Source organism: Bombus bifarius, unplaced genomic scaffold (genome assembly GCF_011952205.1).
Source record: "Bombus bifarius isolate JDL3187 unplaced genomic scaffold, Bbif_JDL3187 scf7180000008286, whole genome shotgun sequence".
Taxonomy (NCBI): Eukaryota; Metazoa; Arthropoda; class Insecta; order Hymenoptera; family Apidae; genus Bombus; species Bombus bifarius.
Genome location: NW_022884569.1, coordinates 612972 through 631768, shown reverse-complemented (window position 1 = coordinate 631768; position 18797 = coordinate 612972). Strand labels below are relative to the sequence as shown.

Sequence of the window (18797 nt, the reverse complement as noted above, 5' to 3'; positions counted from 1 at the left end):
AACTGAATTCAAAATCATACGATATAAACTCAGAATTACCTTTTTCTTTGTAATATATTTAACAAAATATATATTATGCAGTTTGAGAAGCAGATTCTAAAAATACATAATTTATTACCTTTTATACAGTGCAATGATTCTTGCTGATTATATAAAATGCTACTACATGAACCTGTGTCACCTTTTAATATTTTAATATATGACCTCGTTATATCGTTTCTACTGACTACATATATGTATATGTGCATAGCACATACAGACGCACATACAATATATGAATAGGGTAACAGAGGAAGAAATAACGAAAATATTTGATTTAGTGATTCAAAAATCACTAAGAATATAAAATTTAAATCTACTAAATTTTAGAAACATAGTTTTAGACTTATGGAGAAAATACTGACTATAAAAATTTCATATGTGTTTGTTTTTCTAATATATAAATTACCTTCTCTCTTCCTCTGATGTTATAAAAAATATATCTTCGTATTTAGTAGTATACACCATATAAAATGTATTTATATGTAGGTGTTTTATATAACATGGAATTAAGTAACTTATTAGTAGCGATAATATCTTATAAAACAAATAATACTTCATTATGGCAGGTAAATTTCAAATAGTAATGCAAACAGTAATAATATACATTGATGTATGTGGTAATGAAAATATTGAAATTTACAAATGATATGATTTGTTGAACTTTATTCATTTTTAATTTAAAGCGTAATTTGAATTACATTCTGAAATAAGTACAGTAATATGAATATAGTTTAGAATTGTAAATAAAATACGACTCAAAAAAAAAAATTAAACTCAGTTTTCATGTCATATGATTATTTTATAAACTAAAATTGAGAGCAGTAGAATGTTATTTAAAATTCATATCTTGCATCCAAGTTTAAGTAATTTATACATATAGTAATCAAGTGTTTCTCAATAATTGTTAAATTTGATATAATATTTTTGTCTTCCTTTCAAAATAATAACTATATTTGATTGTTGTTTACTAATTGCCTAGTATTTACTCATTTTTATTTTAAAATAAAATTATATTATATCAAATTTATCTTCATATTGTCTCCGTATCATAGAATTAACATTTAAGTAACATTTAAGTTAAATATAAAAAGTATAATAAAAAAGCACTATATGCTACTGAAAAATGTATTTATGAGTGATTTCTTCCCTATGGTAGCATTGTATTTTACTACTTTTCAATACTTACAAATTTTATTGTTATATTTCATATGATAATTTAATTATATTAATATCACTAAAATATGATAAGAAATACAAATCACATTTAAAACACTAATAATAATATCATTATACTATTTTAATATATATTCATGTTTGATTATTAAAAAATATTATTAAAATAGAAAAAATTGTTTTTTACAGATTAAATTCGTAAAAAAAATAGATAAAGTTTTTACCGCTTATTATGTCCAAAGTTAACAATAACAGTTCAAGATAATTTATTAATATCCCAATGGCAATAAATTACATAAAGTTCACGTTATTATGAATTATGAAGTATAGAATATGAAATAAATTTGAATTATATGAATTTTTTATGTTAAAAATACTTTCGAAAATATTGTAAAATCCATTTTTTATTTTTAAATGATCTGACATTGACCAAGCTATATAATTGTGGGAGAACACATATGTGATTCAGTGTGTAGCTGCGGCTGTCCAATGATTGTTAATTATTAAGCGAGTGTAAGTTCTCTTTTCTCCAACTCTTCTTTTAACATATATATTAATAAAATCCAGTTAGAATAAAATTTTTCAAAATTAAAACATAATAATTAATTACAGTAATTGACATAATCTTATTATTCTTATCTACGTTTTTCGATGTTTGTAATTTAATTAAATATATCAATGTGACATTAAATTGTTTTATAGACATTAAGAATTATTTCAAACTTCTATTTCTTCTCAAAATAAGCAACATTATTACATATGAACTATGACATTGAATATTACATTTCAATTATTTTTATAAACATAGTGCTCGTGAAAAGATTATTCTCGATTAAATACGCAAATTACGATCTACATAAATTACAGAAGTGCAGGTATACATTTACGCATGTGTGTATACGCAAGAAAAATGTGGACTTTAAACTTTAAAACAAATGAAAAGAAGATATATGTGTATATACACATACAGGGTGTTAATTTGAAAACATAAATGACATTTGATATTCGCGGTTAGTAACCGATTTGCATGTATTCATATATGGATTGAATAAAAGAGAATCAGATCAAAGAAACACAAGCAATTTAGTATACTGGCAAAAGATAATGTCAGATGGGTCAATTGCTTTTAAGTTAAGGTCAGGTTGTATTTTGTCTTTTAGTCACTTCTATTGATATACATATAATACAAAACAATAGTAAAATAATTAAAATGTATATAAGACAAACATTCTATAACTGCTAACCTCTAATTTTTAGATATGTTGTAATTAAATATATATTTCATACTATACACATTTTCATTAACCTAATTAAAGTCTTAATTCGCTTTTATAAACTATTTAACAAATTAAAAAGTTTCAATATTTTATTACTATTATTAGAAATCTCCATCAAATCTCTGGACTACAGCATAAATTGTATTTTAATTAGCAATAATGATAGTTGGGAGGATGTTATTACCTACTCTTGCCAGAACAAGATTGACTTCCTATGCAAGACCACAATTGTTAAAGCAGAGACAAGATTTGGTAATATTTACTCATTACTTTCTTGATTTACTTCTATAACATTCTATATTTTAATAAATTTTCTTTTCTTAGACTTTATTTCTATTAGTATGTAAATTATCAAACTATCATATTACAAAAAATATTGAATATATTTCACAAAATAATGTAATTAGAAATGGTACAGCTGTACAGAATTTTAATAACGAGGAGAATAAACCTCTATTAGTTTTACTTAGTTGGTTGTTACCAAAACGTAAACATGTTCTGAAATATGCAGATTTGTATTTGGAACAAGGGTTTGATGTCGTGATAGTATCAATTACTCCTTGGCAACTATTATGGCCCACAAAAGGATCTAGGGTAAATACATGAAATATAAACTATAATACGTGTTACATTAATATTCATAACATATAATTTAATTTGTAAAAGTTTTCTTTTAGCTGGTTGCAGCAGACTTGATAGAGTTTTTGATAAAACATCAGAATTATCAACAAATACTATTGCATGGATTTTCAGTAGCTGGATATATGTGGGGAGAAGTATTGGATTTAATGCAGAATGACCCTAAAAAGTGTAACAATATAATTGATAGGATTGTTGGTCAAGTATGGGATAGTTTGGCTGATGTGAGTGAATTAACAATAGGTGCACCACGTGCTATGTTTCCAAGAAATGAAATGCTACAAAATATGTGCCAGAAGTATTTAGAGTAAGTTTATTTTTAATATTAATTTCATTTATATTTCCTAAAATATTTCAATTTGAATTATATGCACTAAAACAATTTACACAGATATCATATGAAAACTTTTTATAAACCATCTACTCAGTATTATATAAGATCTAGTCAATTGTTTCATACAAATTTAGTGCATAGTCCAGCATTATTTTTTATAAGTAAAACAGACCCAGTGGGTTCATTAACAAGTAATCTAAGAGTGAAAGAAAGCTGGGATTCTTTGGGTGTAAAGGTAAGATGTGTAAATGTAAAAAATAATTACAGGTATGTAAATTACAAAATAGTAGAGAAATATTTATATTCTTTTCAGATTTATGTTAAGATATTTGAAAATTCCCCACATGTTGAACATTATCGTAAATACCCAAAAGAATATGTTGCAGAACTGTATGCGTTTTTGAATAAATTAAATTTGATGCAAAATAAAAAGAAAATGGCACAATTTTAAATGTGCCATATGACGTCTTATTACTTATATTCTTAAAAGATATTCAAAACAGTATATTTACGAAATATGTAGTTCTTTAATATAGATTTTGATACAAATTTTTATATATAAATCAAAGCAAGTTATTTATAATCAATTGAAACTTTTTAACCAGTCTCAGCTGTGAACTTCATCATCTGTAAGTAAAAAAAAATGTTTCTGTGCAATAATATAAAAAGTATAATCAATTTTATAGCAAGAAACAAAGAAGTGTTCATTTAAACAGGTATAGTAAAAGGAAAGAGGTACTTTGTGAACTACATATTTTATAATAGTTTTAAACTTATTTGATGAATTCCGTCTTTAGCAAACATATGTACATGAATACTTATTTTTTTTTTTTTTACAGTAACTATTTTTTAACCATGATGCTAATTGCAACTTATACAGTAAGCAAGAAAAATGTGTGTTTTATGCATTGAATGTTAGTATGCCATTACAAAAATGGTTATTCGTAATATGTTACTTATTATACAATGTATACTTTTAAATACAAAAAAATTTGAGTTAATTAAATTTTATTTCTATAATGCAGATTTTCATCAGTTTTCTGTTTCTTCTTTAATTTATCACGTTTTTTTTGTTCTAATATTTCCTCAATCTCATCCGGATCCTTCCCTTCTAGAATAAGTTTCTTGCGTTTATTGATCATTTTTTTGCTATAAAAGTCCATCTCGTCTAATTTCATTTCCGCTTCTCGCTTAGCAACAGATATTTGTGTCAAAATTGTAACTATTTCCTTATCTAAATACAAAAAAAGTTATATTAATATATTCTGTGTACATTTCTTTTGTAAAATAGTAGAGCTAAAAATGTATTACCGTTAACTTTATATTCTGTAAGTTTTGTACCAATAGCATTTTCAATTGCGTGTAATAATTTAATATCATGTGGAGTTATTAGGGTAATTGCCATGCCATTTTTGCCTGCCCTAGCTGTTCTTCCAACTCTATGAATGTACTCTTTTGTTACATTTGGTATAATATGATTTATAACTAACTCAACTGTAGGAATATCTAAACCTCTTGCTGCGACATCTGTAGCTATTAAAATTTTTGCATGATTGGACTTAAATTGAGTAAGTGCAGCAAGACGATCTTTTTGTTTTATCATTGCATGTAGGGCTACATTTTTAAATCCAACGTCATTTAATGTCATGGATAATACTTGACAATGTCTAAAAAATACAATGTACAACAAAGCATTAAGAATGTTTATGTCTATATCAAGTATTATATGTATACAATTTCACTTTACTTGCAAGTATCTGTAAATATCATTATAGACCCATCTTTATTACTTGCTCTAAAGGTTCTAATTGCTTCTACTAAAAAGGAATCGCGTACATCACTTGGACAAAGTACGTAACGTTGATCAAGTTCTTTCACTGTTGCTACACCAAACTCATCTTTAGATTCCCATATAAAAGCCTTTAAAAATAATTTCAGCTCTATGTTCATTCTACTATTCCTTGTTCATTTTTTCAAATATTTACAGAATTTTATAATACCTTACTGGATGCTATGTGTTTCACTTTGTCAAGGGTATCTGTCATTGTTGCACTAAAAAGAAGCATTTGCTTCCGTTTAGGTAAAGCCTCAAATATAGTTTTTAACTGATCATCAAAGTGACCTTCTAAAAGTCTATCAGCTTCATCTAAAACTAAAAATTTAATTTGCTTTAAAGAAAATGTATTACAACTTTCAAGGTGGTCTGCTAAACGTCCTGGAGTTGCAACAACTATATGTGGATGTTTTGATAACTCTAGCCCTTGTACAACCATATCCATTCCACCAACAATTACACATTTTTTTAAACCAATAGATTTTCCTATTGCTGAAAATTGATCTGCAATCTGTAAAGAAAAGGTTTTATCAAAAATAAAAAAAAAAACAAATATAAATATCTGTTTTAAAAGGTTAAAGTGTTTAATATACTTGGAAAGCAAGTTCTCTAGTTGGTGTTAGAACAAGTGCAAATATGCCATATGGATCTTCAGATAATTTTTGTAATATAGGAAGTGCAAAGGCAAGTGTTTTACCACTGCCAGTTTTTGCACAACCAATACAATCATCACCAGCTAGAATTTTTGGGATACAATTTTTCTGGATTGGTGTAGGACATTTTAAACCTACAATAAATAATAATAACATAACAACTTTCTTTATCTTTCAAGCCCATTATTTAAATTCTTACCCATAAAATTACATTGTTGAACAAGCCATGAACTTAAATTTAATGCAGCAAATGACATGGTTGTTTTTGACTTTTGTATAGGTTAACACGTGGAATGCTTTGATTAATAGAACATAATGGTTTTGTAAAAGTTAATTTTAATAAAGATTCAATTTAAATAAGGGATATATTATTAACGGATAGAATTATTTATTATAAAATGAGTTACATTTCATTAAATAATTTTATATATGCGTTCTAAAAGATATTTTTAGAAGGTATATTACACAAGGGATTAAACCACTCAAACGATTCTCCTGTTTGATTAGTGCTTGATTAAATGCAATATACATTAGTTTATTATTTTTTTATCTTATAACATTTTACAATTAACAATAGTATTAGTAAGAATATTAATTTAATCTCTATATTAACATCAATATTTTTAGTATTAATTATTATTATGATTAGTACTAATAATAATAATGTAATCGGTAGCAAGTACACGTGTACTAGTCTTAAATTTCATTTTTGGAACGAGTAGTTTCCGCTACATGCTCTTATAAACACCAATTTTATTAGTACATTTTGAGAGTAGATAGAATAAAATAAAAATCATGGGATTGTATGTTTTTATACTTACGAGTATTTTTAAAATAATAGATTTTCATAAATCATTAATAAAGTTAATAAAATAAGTATCCTGTATCTCGTCTGTCTAGAGCCTAGAGCGGTATTTAATCTTTTCATGATGCGGCACCTTGTTTGTCATATTATTTACGTGTAGCCCATTCACAATTTTTAGTAATGCAAAATTATTATTTTATTATTATGTATTAAATATTAATAAATATTATTTATTAAATATTATTGTTTTTTAACCTTTTACGAGGACATTGCGATTTTTGGAGATACGTGAATCAGAGATAAAAATCGCTGGTCTAAAATCTTCAGGGCTATTGGATATAACAATACATTGGATGTTAAATCTATGCTCTGGATCTCGTCTTTGAAAGAAACAAATTATTTTTAAAATAAATAAATATGATAAGAACAAAAATAGTTGAATTGGATTTAAAAAGTATTATATTATGAGCAACCAATAGAAAACTATACTATTTGTTTTTGTATGGTTCATTTTACGTACAAGCCTATCCAATTAATGTTTCAAAGTTGTGACACGTGACAAAAGTTTAATATACTTTTACGTTTACTTATTAAATAATAACAAATGGCATATGTTATTATCGTTATTATTATTATTATTGTTATTATTATATTAGGTTACGCAATTCATTTATTATCATACCTTAATTTGTAGAAAATAATAATTATAATATACATTTCTATATGTTTCTTTCGATCAATAAAGATAATACAATTACAATAATGATAATAATACATTTACAGGGTACGCCAAGGCTATAAATTCTTTGAATTATTGAAACTAAATCTTAAGCTCTAATTTACAATTAAAGTTACTTTTCAACATGTACATAAGTGTTATGTACGGTAGTTATCGTAGGATTGCACTTTGTAATTATATAATTTAAGAACAACAAGTACTAAATTTAAAGAGGAAAGTAACGATGCTATTTAACTATGCGATTTTATAATGGCAGTGAGAAAAAAGCTGCCCATAACGGAAAGCAAAGAACGTTTCTATACTATGCAAAAAGAAGAAACCACAGTTAACATAGGAGACATTGTTCACGTCTCTGTGTATGTTCGTGAACGTACGTTCATTTCTACACATTTGAAAACATAAGAATTTATTTATGTTCGATGCACATTTTGATCTAACATCGATAGAAACTTCCTATGCCTTCCCCCGCTTATTAAAGATAGGTGCTAAAATTCGATTTAACGAATCGCTATGGATTAATCAGTTTTTTTTTCTTAATACAGTTCCTATACTTTTCAGTCACAAAAAATATGCGTATTTAAATAATCGTCGCTAAAATTTTGACAACATTTTTTTCCAGTTTATAACGCAGTGATGTTGCATTAACATTACTAGTAAAAAGTATACATTATTATTTTATATATACTACTAGCTTTTATACATATATTGATGAAAATCCGAATTAACGCGAATTTTCCTTCATCTTAAAGGATGAAATACACAATTTCAAATCCTCACAATCTGAAATGCTAAAAATCAATTTTGCCGATTCTCTTCTCTTCGTTTTACAATAGACAGGTTCTGCTATTTTACAAATCTAGAAATACATGTAATACGATTTAATAATAATTCGGTCAATGCGATTGGATAATTCGCTAAAATCTTAGAGGGAAACAGTTACTACGATGCTACGTTAGAACAAGAATATTTAATAGAATAATATAGTAGGTTTATCACAAATTTTATATTATATCATAGATCGATTACCGGGCATATTATCGAGGAAAATTACATCTTATTTTATACGATTAAGTCCAAAAGACATAACGGTCTCACATTAATTAAATGCTCTATTACACAATGGAGGAATAGTCGTCGCTGTCAATTAATTTGACGATGTATTAATTTTTAACTGGATTTTTCAAACACAATTTCTTTTTCATACATTATCATATTGATCAAATACTGAATTTTATAACTGGTACTTCTTTTGTTCTATTTGAAAGCTTTATTTTCTTGTCGCAGCGTGCATCCTATTAATAAACACAGAACATAAAAGAAATACACACCTATACAATACAAAATGTACAGTAATATACTTGCAACAAATTTGTATAGCTACAATTATAACAATTTATTAGATGAAAATTTAAGGATAAATGATAAAGAAATGTTATGATATTCATTAATGAACAGCGTATGATCAATCTCAATTTACTAATGTTAGTCGCTGTATTTTGCCGCGTCTTAAGTGTATTTCAATTTTCTTCAAAATATTCATTTAACAATCATTACCAGGAAATATAACAACGAAAATGTATGAAAACCAAAACTTACAGTTAACATATATATGGAATAAAAAGAGCACATCTAGTTAACATTTAATACACTAATAAGATTAATGTTAATAACCTGTATGAACTCTGATTGAATGACTTCATATTCACATCTAAAATTAAAATACACTTGAAAAAGCGGCAGATTAGAGCGAGTATCAAAGACAACATCGTCGAATGTATGTTTTAAAATGTTTACCTTCGCATATCGTAAACGTATAAAAGATATTATTAAAGTTACAAATAAGTAAAATAAGTCAAACAATTACTGCAACTTAAAAATCTACTTTGCGAATATTATTTTTATCACGATTTCACTATACAGGTCCAATTGATCATAAAAAATAAATAATGATGTTTTGTTATAATATTTTTTAAAGTAAATATTCACATTCATCGTGTACGAGTCGCAAAAATTTGATGATATATTTTGTTCGAAAAATATGGAAATCTTAAATATACAGAAAACGTGAGATGGATTTTTTATGCCGCTTAAAGTAAGAAGGTGACTTAAAAAATGTTGTCTACCAAATTTGTTCAGATCTGAATAATTACTAAAGCTGTATGACTCTCCTAATTAAGCTTTATGCTATCATCAGTTAGCTTGTTTCATAAATGAAACAACAATCTTACCAATTCAATATAAAATTCTATTCCTTTAAATACTAAATCAATGTCAGAAACTCTATTGAAAACATAATTACTTGTTTCCTTTAATTTGTTTAATTAATCTTTTCCATTTATCTCGCTAAACAAAATTTTCTTATATTTTTCGTTACCGTATGTAAACGATGTATTCGGTATATGATGACACTTATGTGTAATGCGCTTGCTTCATATTCATTTGCATTAATTAAGGCATTGTAATACATCGATATACAGAATACAGTAATGAAATTTTCTTTTACACGCGTGTGTGGTGTGTGTATGTGTGTGTGTTTGTGTGTGTGTGTCTGTCTGTTTATGTGATTTGTTCATGTATATATACGTGCATGTATATTTATCATTTATGATACATGCGCATATACATACATACGCGCGTACATACACATAAGCAATATTTACAATTTTTTCACGGTAGTCAATCACGCATGTTGAGAACAGCAGTTAATATATGTTACCTAGTATTTAGCTAATTTAATTATTGAATTATTATCATTATCATCATTATTATTTTATTATTATTATAACTATTATAACTATTATACATAGTATAAGAGTATGGATTTTTCTCCTTTGTCCTTATCTACGGAAATAGTACTTAGATACAATTCAACTCATGTTCTTTCCTTGTTTTCAATACAAGAAAATAATCGCTATTTTCTTTATCCTATATATGTGAAATTTTTATATGATATAAATATTTTATTAGTAAAAAATTGTTTAATAATACAAACCCATTAATATCGAAAGTAAATTGACAGTGAAAGACTATAAGTTTTAAAACCAGCTTGCCGTATCGATATTATGTTTGCTCAAATATTATATTAATGAAAAAGATAAAATAAAATACTAATTTTATTATGAATGAATATAGCAATGAACTAACTATTTATGTGTTAACTATTTTAAATGGAGCTATACAAAATTTTCAAACAAATATTCACTGAATAACATATGCGTAAATCAATACATGTCGTCTTTTTATTACTGTTTTCAGTTTCTCATTGGAAAAATTTTACTAGGCCTTTAATTATTCGTTGTTAGAAGAATGAGAAGCAAAACAGAATTTAAACAGTAAAAAAATAACACAAAACCAGAACACAATAGTTATATCACCAAATATCTATAAAATTTAACGACAGGCATATCGCTTATCGTTTGAAGTTGTAGAATTACATAGAAATTCACGATGTTACAGGACAAGGAGACCTGTTTTTACACGTCTAAATTGTATTTATAATTTGTTCCAGATGGTACTGAAAATCTATTTATAGTTGTTAAGAATGTGGAAAGTCAATAGTATGTGTTTCATTGCCAAAAATTAAACGTAGCCTTTTCATAGGTGGCGGAGGAGGGTCAAGATTTAATTCACGTTTTTTATGTCGTCTTTCGCGATCCCGCGTTTTATGTTTTTTCTTACGTCTGCTTCTTTCCACACCCTCTACACGTAATACTTCGTATTCAGGTTCATAACTATCTTCACTTAAACTCGTACCCGACTCTACAATGTCTTCTAAAACTGGCGAACGTTTCATGCGAAGAGTAAGTTTTAATCTGCCAGTTCTCTCTGGAGTAGTTGGATACACTTGACAATTAGAACTATTCATTTGCCATTGATATTCAGAAGCAGCTGTTAACTTTTGTGCACTATCGTTACTACAAGCTGATAATCTGCAATGAATAATTTTTCTATATATAAATTTTGTAAAATAACAAATCTTAAAATACAAGTGCAAAATATAAAAATATTTACCTGTTTAGACTTTCACTATCTATGGAATTTTCTCTTGATTGCCTATTACCATCTGAATCTAACAGTTGATTCTGGTTGCAACTAGCTGGTGGCCATGGTTCTTGTGGAAGTAATACTGGAGGTTCGGCTTTATTGTATTCATCGTTGTATTGCATTTCTTGTAAATGTGAAGTGAGACCGGGTGTATGACGAGTTTCTTGTTTACGTCGCATTATCGATGGTATTCTAATATCTTCCAGATTACTTTCTTTCTCACTAAACTCATAAATATCACCTTGAATACCCGAATCGTCGTCAGCTACACCAATTTCAGTAGTCGCTATTTTCTTTCGATCTCTTTTCTGACTTCTTGTTAATCTACTTTTTGTCTTTTCTGCTTTGCTACGAGTTTTTGAAATAGACGCAATCATGTTATCAGTCATCTTATGTTCTACTACAGTTTCTAATTCTTCTCTTAGTTCAGAAATTGTGGATTTCTTCTCGCTTAATAGCTTTTTTCTACTTTTATGAGACTTCAATGTTGTGGGTGATGAATCATTTTTTAAAATTGTATTGTGAGTATCCTCTAAATTACATTTGTTAATCTCGCTGTAATCGTTAGTTTCCATTGTACTGAAATTTTCATTATTTTCCCTATAGGGATCTATTCGAGAATTTAGGTTTGTTGTACATGTTTCAATAATTTCAGTATTTTCAGATTTTATTTCAGATGTTGCAACATTAACTACGTACATATTATTTTTCATGATTATACCATTCTGACAATTTTCTTCGCTATTTTCTATATCCGTATTTTCTTTTACAAAATTTATTTTATCATGTTCATTATTATCTATAGACTTACTAGATTCTGAAATAAACCTATCAAATTTGTTTGTTTCATTTTCTAGTAAGTATTTCACCAATATGTTTGAATTTGTAGAGTCACTTTTCTTCAAATCTTTGCCGGATGTGTGTATATCAAATGTAGATATTGTATCAGTTTCTATAAAATTCGAATTTGTGGGTGATTTGATATGAACTAAAGGTATTTGTTCGTCATTTTTGCAAGAATAATCCTTACTTATGGGATCATAACATTTTTCTGTCTCTTTCTTTAAGAGTTGTTTTTCAAGTTCTAAATATTTTTTGACGCAGTTATTTGATTTTATTGGCGTTGTAGAGATATCGTTCATATCTTTGGAATTTTCAACTGAAGACAAATTATAATGACAGGTTCTTGACTGACGATTTTCTTGTGAAATTATCTCACTCTCATTAGCTTTGTGCAAATCATCTAATCGACTTTCAGGCATGGAACTTATATGAACTGAATCACAGGAATTTGTACTATAGTGTTCTTTTTTAGAATTGGAAGTATTAATATTACCTACTGAATTAGAATTAATTTCTATAATAATATCAGGTATTTCTTTTTCATTTATCAATTTGCTATTTAGTTCTTTGTTATTTTTAATGAATGTTAAATCCGAACACTCCCTCTGAAGATTAGAACAAGTTGATTCTTCCAGTACATCATGATGTAAGGTCTGAACATGGCAAACATTATTAGTTTCTTCATTCAAATTACTTTTTGAATGAGTCTTATGTAATCTAGAGTACACAATTTCTTCATCTACTCTATCAGAATCTTCTTTGCGATGACTTATGTCTTCTAGTTCAATATTATTTATTATGGAACCATTTAAACAAGGAGATCCAGCCTTCTCAGAAACTTTATTCTTCTTCGATTCTGTTCTTTTATGAAGTCTGTACATAAAATTTTTAATATATTGTCATTTTCGTTTTATAACTATAATTCATAATTTAACTTATGAAATAAAATATCTTACCTGGATGATCGAAGCGTATGATTTTTAACATTATTCTGATGACCATTATTACTGTCCAATTTAAACAATTGTTTATTTCGTAAATTTCTTGTCACAGAACTTGTAATGGCAGCTGGGTGAGGTTGAGACGTTTGTAATACATTTTCCCCATTATTTGTAATAGGTTGCTGTTGAGCAATATCAGAGAAGTGACATCCTTGTGCAATTAATAACTCTGCATCATATTTTGTTAATCCCCTTCTCCGTAATTCTTTTACGGTAACACTTTGTGGTGCTACAGCAGCATTACCAACAAGCACTGCATTTCTTTCTGTAAGTGCAGTATCAGCTTGTTGTTTATTGCGACTTAATGGCTGTTGTCTATGTTTCATGCGATTGATGCGATTATCTGTTTCTCGTAAACGGTACCCTGTAAGAATATTTAATTTGGTGATAAGTATACGTGTTCATGAATGTTATTTCAGATTTAGTTCTTAAAAGTACCAGAGGAAAGTTCTTCTCCTGGTTTTTGATTTGCAAATGCTCCAGTTGCCCTCCTCTCACATGTTTCACATTCGCAGAAACAGTTGCCATCGCCGAAAAAGTCTTCTCCATAGAAACAAGTAATTTCCTCCCCTACTTCAATATCACGAAGAACTTTAATACAAGCTGTATCTCTTCCCGTTGGCACGAACTATATTTTATACAATTTAATTAGAATAAATTAAAAAATATATAATTAATAAAATATATAATATAATTAAAACAATAATGATTTGTATTTGATTTATTAACCTTGCAGTTAGCTCTACAGTCATGATTAATATATGCTGCTGGACCTAACCATAACTGAGCACAATTTTTGCGACAACTAAACATAACAGAAAAATCATTTTTTCCTGGATGTAATAATGCTGCTTCCTCCTATAATAACATTTTAGAAGTACAATAAACGTAAACCAATTTTTATATTTTTCTTAATGTCTTATGTATAAGTTTAAACAAACCTTTTCACTAAGTTCTGCGATACAACCAACAAGACAAGAAATTTTATCATGTTTTAGCCATTTGCGAGTTGCACAAATTTTGGCACCTTTTTGACCTTCAAGACTATACCTAAAGCATGGTTCTATTGCAAATCCAGAATCTTTATCAAAAACCTTTAAATATATGTAAATCTATAAAAGTGAAATAAGATTGATACAAAACAAAATTTTATAAAATATATCAAAAAATTCCTAACTTGTATATATAACTCACATGTTTTTCCAAATTTATTTGTTGTTGTTTAGATTTTGTGTGAGGTAGTCTTGCACTCCAATCACCACCCATTAATTTTTTATATGTTTTTTCATAATTTTGTGTTTGAATAAATTCACAGATAATTTTACGGAGTTCATCTTTATTTGCTTTTAATGGCCTATACCTTCATTATTAAATAAGTTTTACATATGTAAATCTCTTGTTATATATTTTACAGATTTAAAGTAATATTTAAAAACATGTACCTGATATTCATTTTATGAGTAGTAAATCCCAGGTAAGGATCTAACACGAGAGAAGTAGCTAGATCATCATTGTCAGAAAGTTCTTTAGGTGTCATACCACCACAACTACCAACATTGTTAGGTTGCATCTTTGCAGCCACTAACCCACCTAATCTTCGCTCCTGCTTCCGTATTATAGCTACTGAGCCTTGAATGGATAAGCAATCCACCACCATTCTGTAATCTGTACTTTTACTGTAGAATTAAAAAATTAATTGACAGTTAGCTCAAATAATTAAATGAAAAATTTGTACTATTATTTTAACATGTAAATACATATTTTAAGGATATTGTTATACAAAATATAATGATTCCATGTAAACCTTTTTGTAATTCACACTCATTTAACTTTCTTAAATATCAACTAACATGTCCCTTTAAATATTTTCTAGCAATAAAGATAGAAAATAATTTCCTAATACCTTGTATTAAAAATAATAAAACTGACAATATTTATACAACTTTTTTGGTATGAAGAAACAGTACATATATATAAAAAATGTTAACAGTGTTAATTAAATGATATACAATGAAATAAAAAATATACAGATTCCTGTACAGGATATATATTAATTTCGAATATAATATTTAATTGTTTGGATAAAAATGAAAAAACCAAATAGGGCGTGGAAAATGACAAGTAATTAAAAAGAAGTATTTTCAAAAAAATATATTACTAAAAATTTCGAATTACCGTCATGTCAATCATATCACTCAGTTATTTCATTTCCCTTTCAAGCTAAAAGAAAGGTAAATAGTGAAGGAATATAGATAATAAGAGCCTAAAAAACAGTTTATCATGGTAATATGCTATTTTGATAATATAATAGAAATATCTCTGGCGATCATGCTCTGAACGCTAATGGCGCAGACGAGCCAGAGCGCTCCTAGAGGCACGCTGCGCTCCAATTTAATAAGAGAATTTACCTCCTTATTAAGCTACTAAAGAATGGGCAGAATCGTTAAATTTTCGTCAGACGATATGCGTACCTTTAAAGAGCTCTCCTGATAACAAAAATCACACATTTTGCTAACAATCTCTGACTTTTTTGGTATAAGATGAAGACGCGCTCGGATCTATCATGGCAGATCTACTATAACACATACACTTTCCCTATTTTCGTAATGCAAAGAAGACAAGCATCGTATTGAATTTTGCGATTTCTTTACAACACAGGTCAAACCCAATGCTTCCTTTATTAAAACAAACCAAAAAACGATAATCATTTAATTGAAAATATAACTGAGAAAACCCATGTTTTGGAACTACAGACTGTCGCGTACGTCATACATGTATATCTTGAATACAACGATCTAGTAACTTTCTTGATTTACTAAACTACATGAATTTCAGTAAAATATTTTAGTTTAGATTTTGTTTTAAACATTTGTGAATAATTTATCCAAAATTATAGTATTCTACCTATCTACTTTAGTCGAAGAACCAACGTGATACGTATATTATAATGAAAAAAATTTTGATCCACTTTTTTAAAAATCAATCTGAAATAATAAAGTGATTAATTTAGTAATATAGAATTTAAAAGCTGTAGCACTGCGTTTCTATGACAACCGTTTTCTAGCATTGTCTAGTAAAAATATATATCAAGACAGCTTCATTGATAGTTTTAGTTTTTAGAATAAATCATTTCTTTTGTACGTGTATTACTTATCATACTTTACAAACTGTAATAGTTTCATTTTGAATACAATGCTGTGTATTTGAGTTTTTATAAAGTAATCCATTTTAGGTTAAATTATAAATGCTTGATACTTTATTAATTATGTCACTGCAGTATACAATTAAAACTTATAGAAATGTGTACCATAAAAGATACGATTGCTATAAGATGAATTCATCGCATGATCAAAAGACTATAGCGAGATTTATTCTAGACTAGATAAAAATTAGCTGTGTACAGAAATTTCTTGTGTACATGAGTATGCGAAATATGATTTTTAAATTTATTATTGGCTATTTGATACTTCAATTGTCACCGATCAATGAACAATTTCTTTATCAATCTCGTATAGATACAAATGCGCATGCGTGCATTTAGAAACTTGTAAAGATGTAAATGCATTGTGTAAATAAAAAGGCTTATCAGACCAAAGATACAAATCGTATTAGTAATTTTTAGTCAGTAAATAGACCTCTCTTATCTTTCCCATTCGATAACAGATAAACATTCAAATCGTAGTTAATACAATAACGGAATAGCATGTCTTAACCTGTTATTTCATTAATCATTAGAATTTGGAGTTTATTGATTTAGATATATACATAAAGATGACATTTGAATTTGCTGAAAAAGAAAATCAACAATTAAATAGTATTAGAGCTGGTTTAATTGACTTTATTTCTGGATCACTCGGTAACAATACATTCTAATACATCATTACTTTTATCAATGCACAAACAATCTTAAAATCAATAGGAAATAAATAAATCGATTATGAGATGAATAAAATTTCAAATATCTGTATTTTTTATAGTAATCTATATAATTTTTACTTATATAATCTTTTCTTAAATCTATTTTATGTTATGAAATCAAATTTTCTTAAGAAGTGCTTAACCTTATTGTTGTCAGTAATTAGTTACTGTGCGATTACTAACAACAAATGAATGAATATATTAGTAAAAATAAATGATCTCTGCTTGTTGCAAAAGGATTAATTATTTAGTATAATTATGTTTCATTTTGACCTAAGGTGGGATAGCACTTGTATATGTTGGTCAACCATTAGATACAGTTAAGGTAAAAATGCAAACCTTTCCCTCCATGTATAAGGGAATGACAAATTGCTTTTTACAAACCCTGAAAGCAGATGGAATAATGCGTGGTTTATATGCAGGAACTATACCTGCACTAGTTGCTAATGTTGCTGAGAATTCAGTATTGTTTGCTGCATATGGAGGATGTCAGAAAGTTATTTCCAATGTTTTAGGTACTATAATTTTTTTAAAATGCAATGCAGTTAAAAGAACTAACGTTTTTAATTAAAAAAAAGTTTTATTTATATAGGTATTAAAAAAATAGAAGATTTGACATCAATTCAAAATGCTTGTGCTGGATTTTTTGCTGCATTTTTCTCTTCTTTAACATTATGTCCTACGGAACTTATAAAATGTAAGCTACAAGCAGTAAGAGAAGTTCAAATGGAAATGAAATCAGTATTAACTGTCGCTAAGGTAACTAAGATAAAAAAGTTAATATGTAAAATTTATAGAAAAACTCATGTTTTGAGAAAAATTATTTTGTTTAGAAAGAAATTGGTCCATGGGGATTAACACGTCAAATTCTTAAAGAACAAGGCATAAAAGGTTTATTTACTGGTTTGTCATCAACTATAGCACGTGAAATGCCTGGATATTTCTTTTTTTTTGGAGGCTATGAAGTAACCAGAGAACTTCTAACAAAACCAAATGAAAGTAAGAATGACATAGGATGGCAGAGAACCATGGTAGCTGGTGCCATTGGTGGAAGTGTCTTATGGCTTGTAATATTTCCAGCAGATGTAGTTAAGAGTAGGATACAGGTTAGTTTCATTTTATATAATATAAATAATACGAATCAAGAATATAAATAAGTTTTATATTCTAATTCTTTTTTTAAAGATTAAAAATTTGAAAAGTCCTGCATTAGTAGTTATGAAAGACATCGTAAAAAATGAAGGTATTAGCTCTTTGTACAATGGTTTAAAACCAACATTAATAAGGACAGTACCAGCAACAGCTACATTATTTGTAACTTATGAATATTCTAAAAGATTCATGCTTGATTTTTTTGAGAACAGCCAATAGAATAAATTATATTTATATGATATTATTCTTTTTATTATAAGGCATAAAATAGGCTATAATAAATGGATTTGAAAATAACTGATATGAAAATGATTTTCTATACAAAATTATTATTATTATTATA

General features: G+C 27.4%; 4 protein-coding genes across 11 annotated transcripts; 2 read left to right on the top strand and 2 right to left on the bottom strand.

The window, feature by feature from the left end:
• Positions 1 to 1640: 1640 nt before the first annotated feature.
• LOC117212227 (transmembrane protein 53) lies at positions 1641 to 4231 on the top strand. 6 transcript variants are annotated; one of them, XM_033456828.1, is made up of 6 exons: positions 1641 to 1728; positions 2598 to 2744; positions 2817 to 3086; positions 3170 to 3438; positions 3523 to 3700; positions 3779 to 4231. In XM_033456828.1, the coding sequence occupies exons 2-6, from the start codon at positions 2652 to 2654 to the stop codon at positions 3914 to 3916; spliced, it is 948 nt and encodes a 315-aa protein (XP_033312719.1). In that variant the 5' UTR covers positions 1641 to 1728; positions 2598 to 2651; the 3' UTR covers positions 3917 to 4231. The 6 variants fall into 6 exon arrangements, with proteins under 6 accessions (XP_033312719.1, XP_033312722.1, XP_033312721.1 ...); XM_033456831.1 differs by lacking the exon at positions 1641 to 1728 and adding an exon at positions 2026 to 2225 and having other exon boundaries at positions 3004 to 3086; XM_033456830.1 differs by lacking the exon at positions 1641 to 1728 and adding an exon at positions 2026 to 2356 and having other exon boundaries at positions 3004 to 3086.
• Positions 4232 to 4299: 68 nt separating this feature from the next.
• On the bottom strand, positions 4300 to 6461 carry LOC117212226 (probable ATP-dependent RNA helicase DDX49). Of its 2 annotated transcripts, none has more exons than XM_033456823.1 (6): positions 6152 to 6461; positions 5893 to 6086; positions 5471 to 5810; positions 5213 to 5405; positions 4777 to 5132; positions 4300 to 4699 (listed from the first exon to the last, which is right to left on the bottom strand). In XM_033456823.1, exons 1-6 carry the CDS (start codon positions 6207 to 6209, stop codon positions 4467 to 4469), a joined length of 1374 nt encoding a protein of 457 aa, XP_033312714.1. In that variant the 5' UTR covers positions 6210 to 6461; the 3' UTR covers positions 4300 to 4466. The 2 variants fall into 2 exon arrangements, with proteins under 2 accessions (XP_033312714.1, XP_033312715.1); XM_033456824.1 differs by having other exon boundaries at positions 5213 to 5385; positions 5466 to 5810; positions 6152 to 6460.
• Positions 6462 to 7469: 1008 nt separating this feature from the next.
• Positions 7470 to 16186, bottom strand: LOC117212202 (histone-lysine N-methyltransferase Suv4-20). 2 transcript variants are annotated; one of them, XM_033456763.1, is made up of 9 exons: positions 15856 to 16186; positions 14827 to 15060; positions 14579 to 14744; positions 14326 to 14496; positions 14114 to 14242; positions 13823 to 14012; positions 13340 to 13748; positions 11508 to 13256; positions 7470 to 11425 (listed from the first exon to the last, which is right to left on the bottom strand). In XM_033456763.1, the coding sequence occupies exons 2-9, from the start codon at positions 15039 to 15041 to the stop codon at positions 11032 to 11034; spliced, it is 3423 nt and encodes a 1140-aa protein (XP_033312654.1). In that variant the 5' UTR covers positions 15042 to 15060; positions 15856 to 16186; the 3' UTR covers positions 7470 to 11031. The 2 variants fall into 2 exon arrangements, with proteins under 2 accessions (XP_033312654.1, XP_033312655.1); XM_033456764.1 differs by lacking the exon at positions 15856 to 16186 and adding an exon at positions 15560 to 15768.
• Positions 16187 to 16710: 524 nt separating this feature from the next.
• LOC117212204 (mitochondrial ornithine transporter 1) lies at positions 16711 to 18751 on the top strand. Its single transcript, XM_033456766.1, has 5 exons — positions 16711 to 17240; positions 17581 to 17817; positions 17895 to 18061; positions 18136 to 18408; positions 18488 to 18751. Exons 1-5 carry the CDS (start codon positions 17156 to 17158, stop codon positions 18671 to 18673), a joined length of 948 nt encoding a protein of 315 aa, XP_033312657.1. The 5' UTR covers positions 16711 to 17155; the 3' UTR covers positions 18674 to 18751.
• Positions 18752 to 18797: the final 46 nt, after the last annotated feature.

Bases quoted from the DNA above. Each gene is read 5' to 3' on its own strand.
- LOC117212227 (XM_033456828.1), top strand. From the start codon at position 2,652: ATGATAGTTGGGAGGATGTTATTACCTACTCTTGCCAGAACAAGATTG. The intron at 2,745-2,816 runs GTAATATTTACT...TTCTTTTCTTAG, and splicing joins TAAAGCAGAGACAAGATTTG to ACTTTATTTCTATTAGTATG. The intron at 3,701-3,778 runs GTAAGATGTGTA...TATTCTTTTCAG, and splicing joins GGGATTCTTTGGGTGTAAAG to ATTTATGTTAAGATATTTGA.
- LOC117212226 (XM_033456823.1), bottom strand. From the start codon at position 6,209: ATGTCATTTGCTGCATTAAATTTAAGTTCATGGCTTGTTCAACAATGT. The intron at 5,406-5,470 runs GTAAGGTATTAT...GAATGAACATAG, and splicing joins AGTGAAACACATAGCATCCA to AGCTGAAATTATTTTTAAAG. The intron at 5,133-5,212 runs GTAAAGTGAAAT...TGTATTTTTTAG, and splicing joins ATATTTACAGATACTTGCAA to ACATTGTCAAGTATTATCCA.
- LOC117212202 (XM_033456763.1), bottom strand. From the start codon at position 15,041: ATGGTGGTGGATTGCTTATCCATTCAAGGCTCAGTAGCTATAATACGG. The intron at 14,745-14,826 runs GTACATGTTTTT...TTAATAATGAAG, and splicing joins ACTCATAAAATGAATATCAG to GTATAGGCCATTAAAAGCAA. The intron at 14,243-14,325 runs GTTTGTTTAAAC...ATGTTATTATAG, and splicing joins TCGCAGAACTTAGTGAAAAG to GAGGAAGCAGCATTATTACA.
- LOC117212204 (XM_033456766.1), top strand. From the start codon at position 17,156: ATGACATTTGAATTTGCTGAAAAAGAAAATCAACAATTAAATAGTATT. The intron at 17,818-17,894 runs GTACTATAATTT...TTATTTATATAG, and splicing joins AGTTATTTCCAATGTTTTAG to GTATTAAAAAAATAGAAGAT. The intron at 18,062-18,135 runs GTAACTAAGATA...TATTTTGTTTAG, and splicing joins CAGTATTAACTGTCGCTAAG to AAAGAAATTGGTCCATGGGG.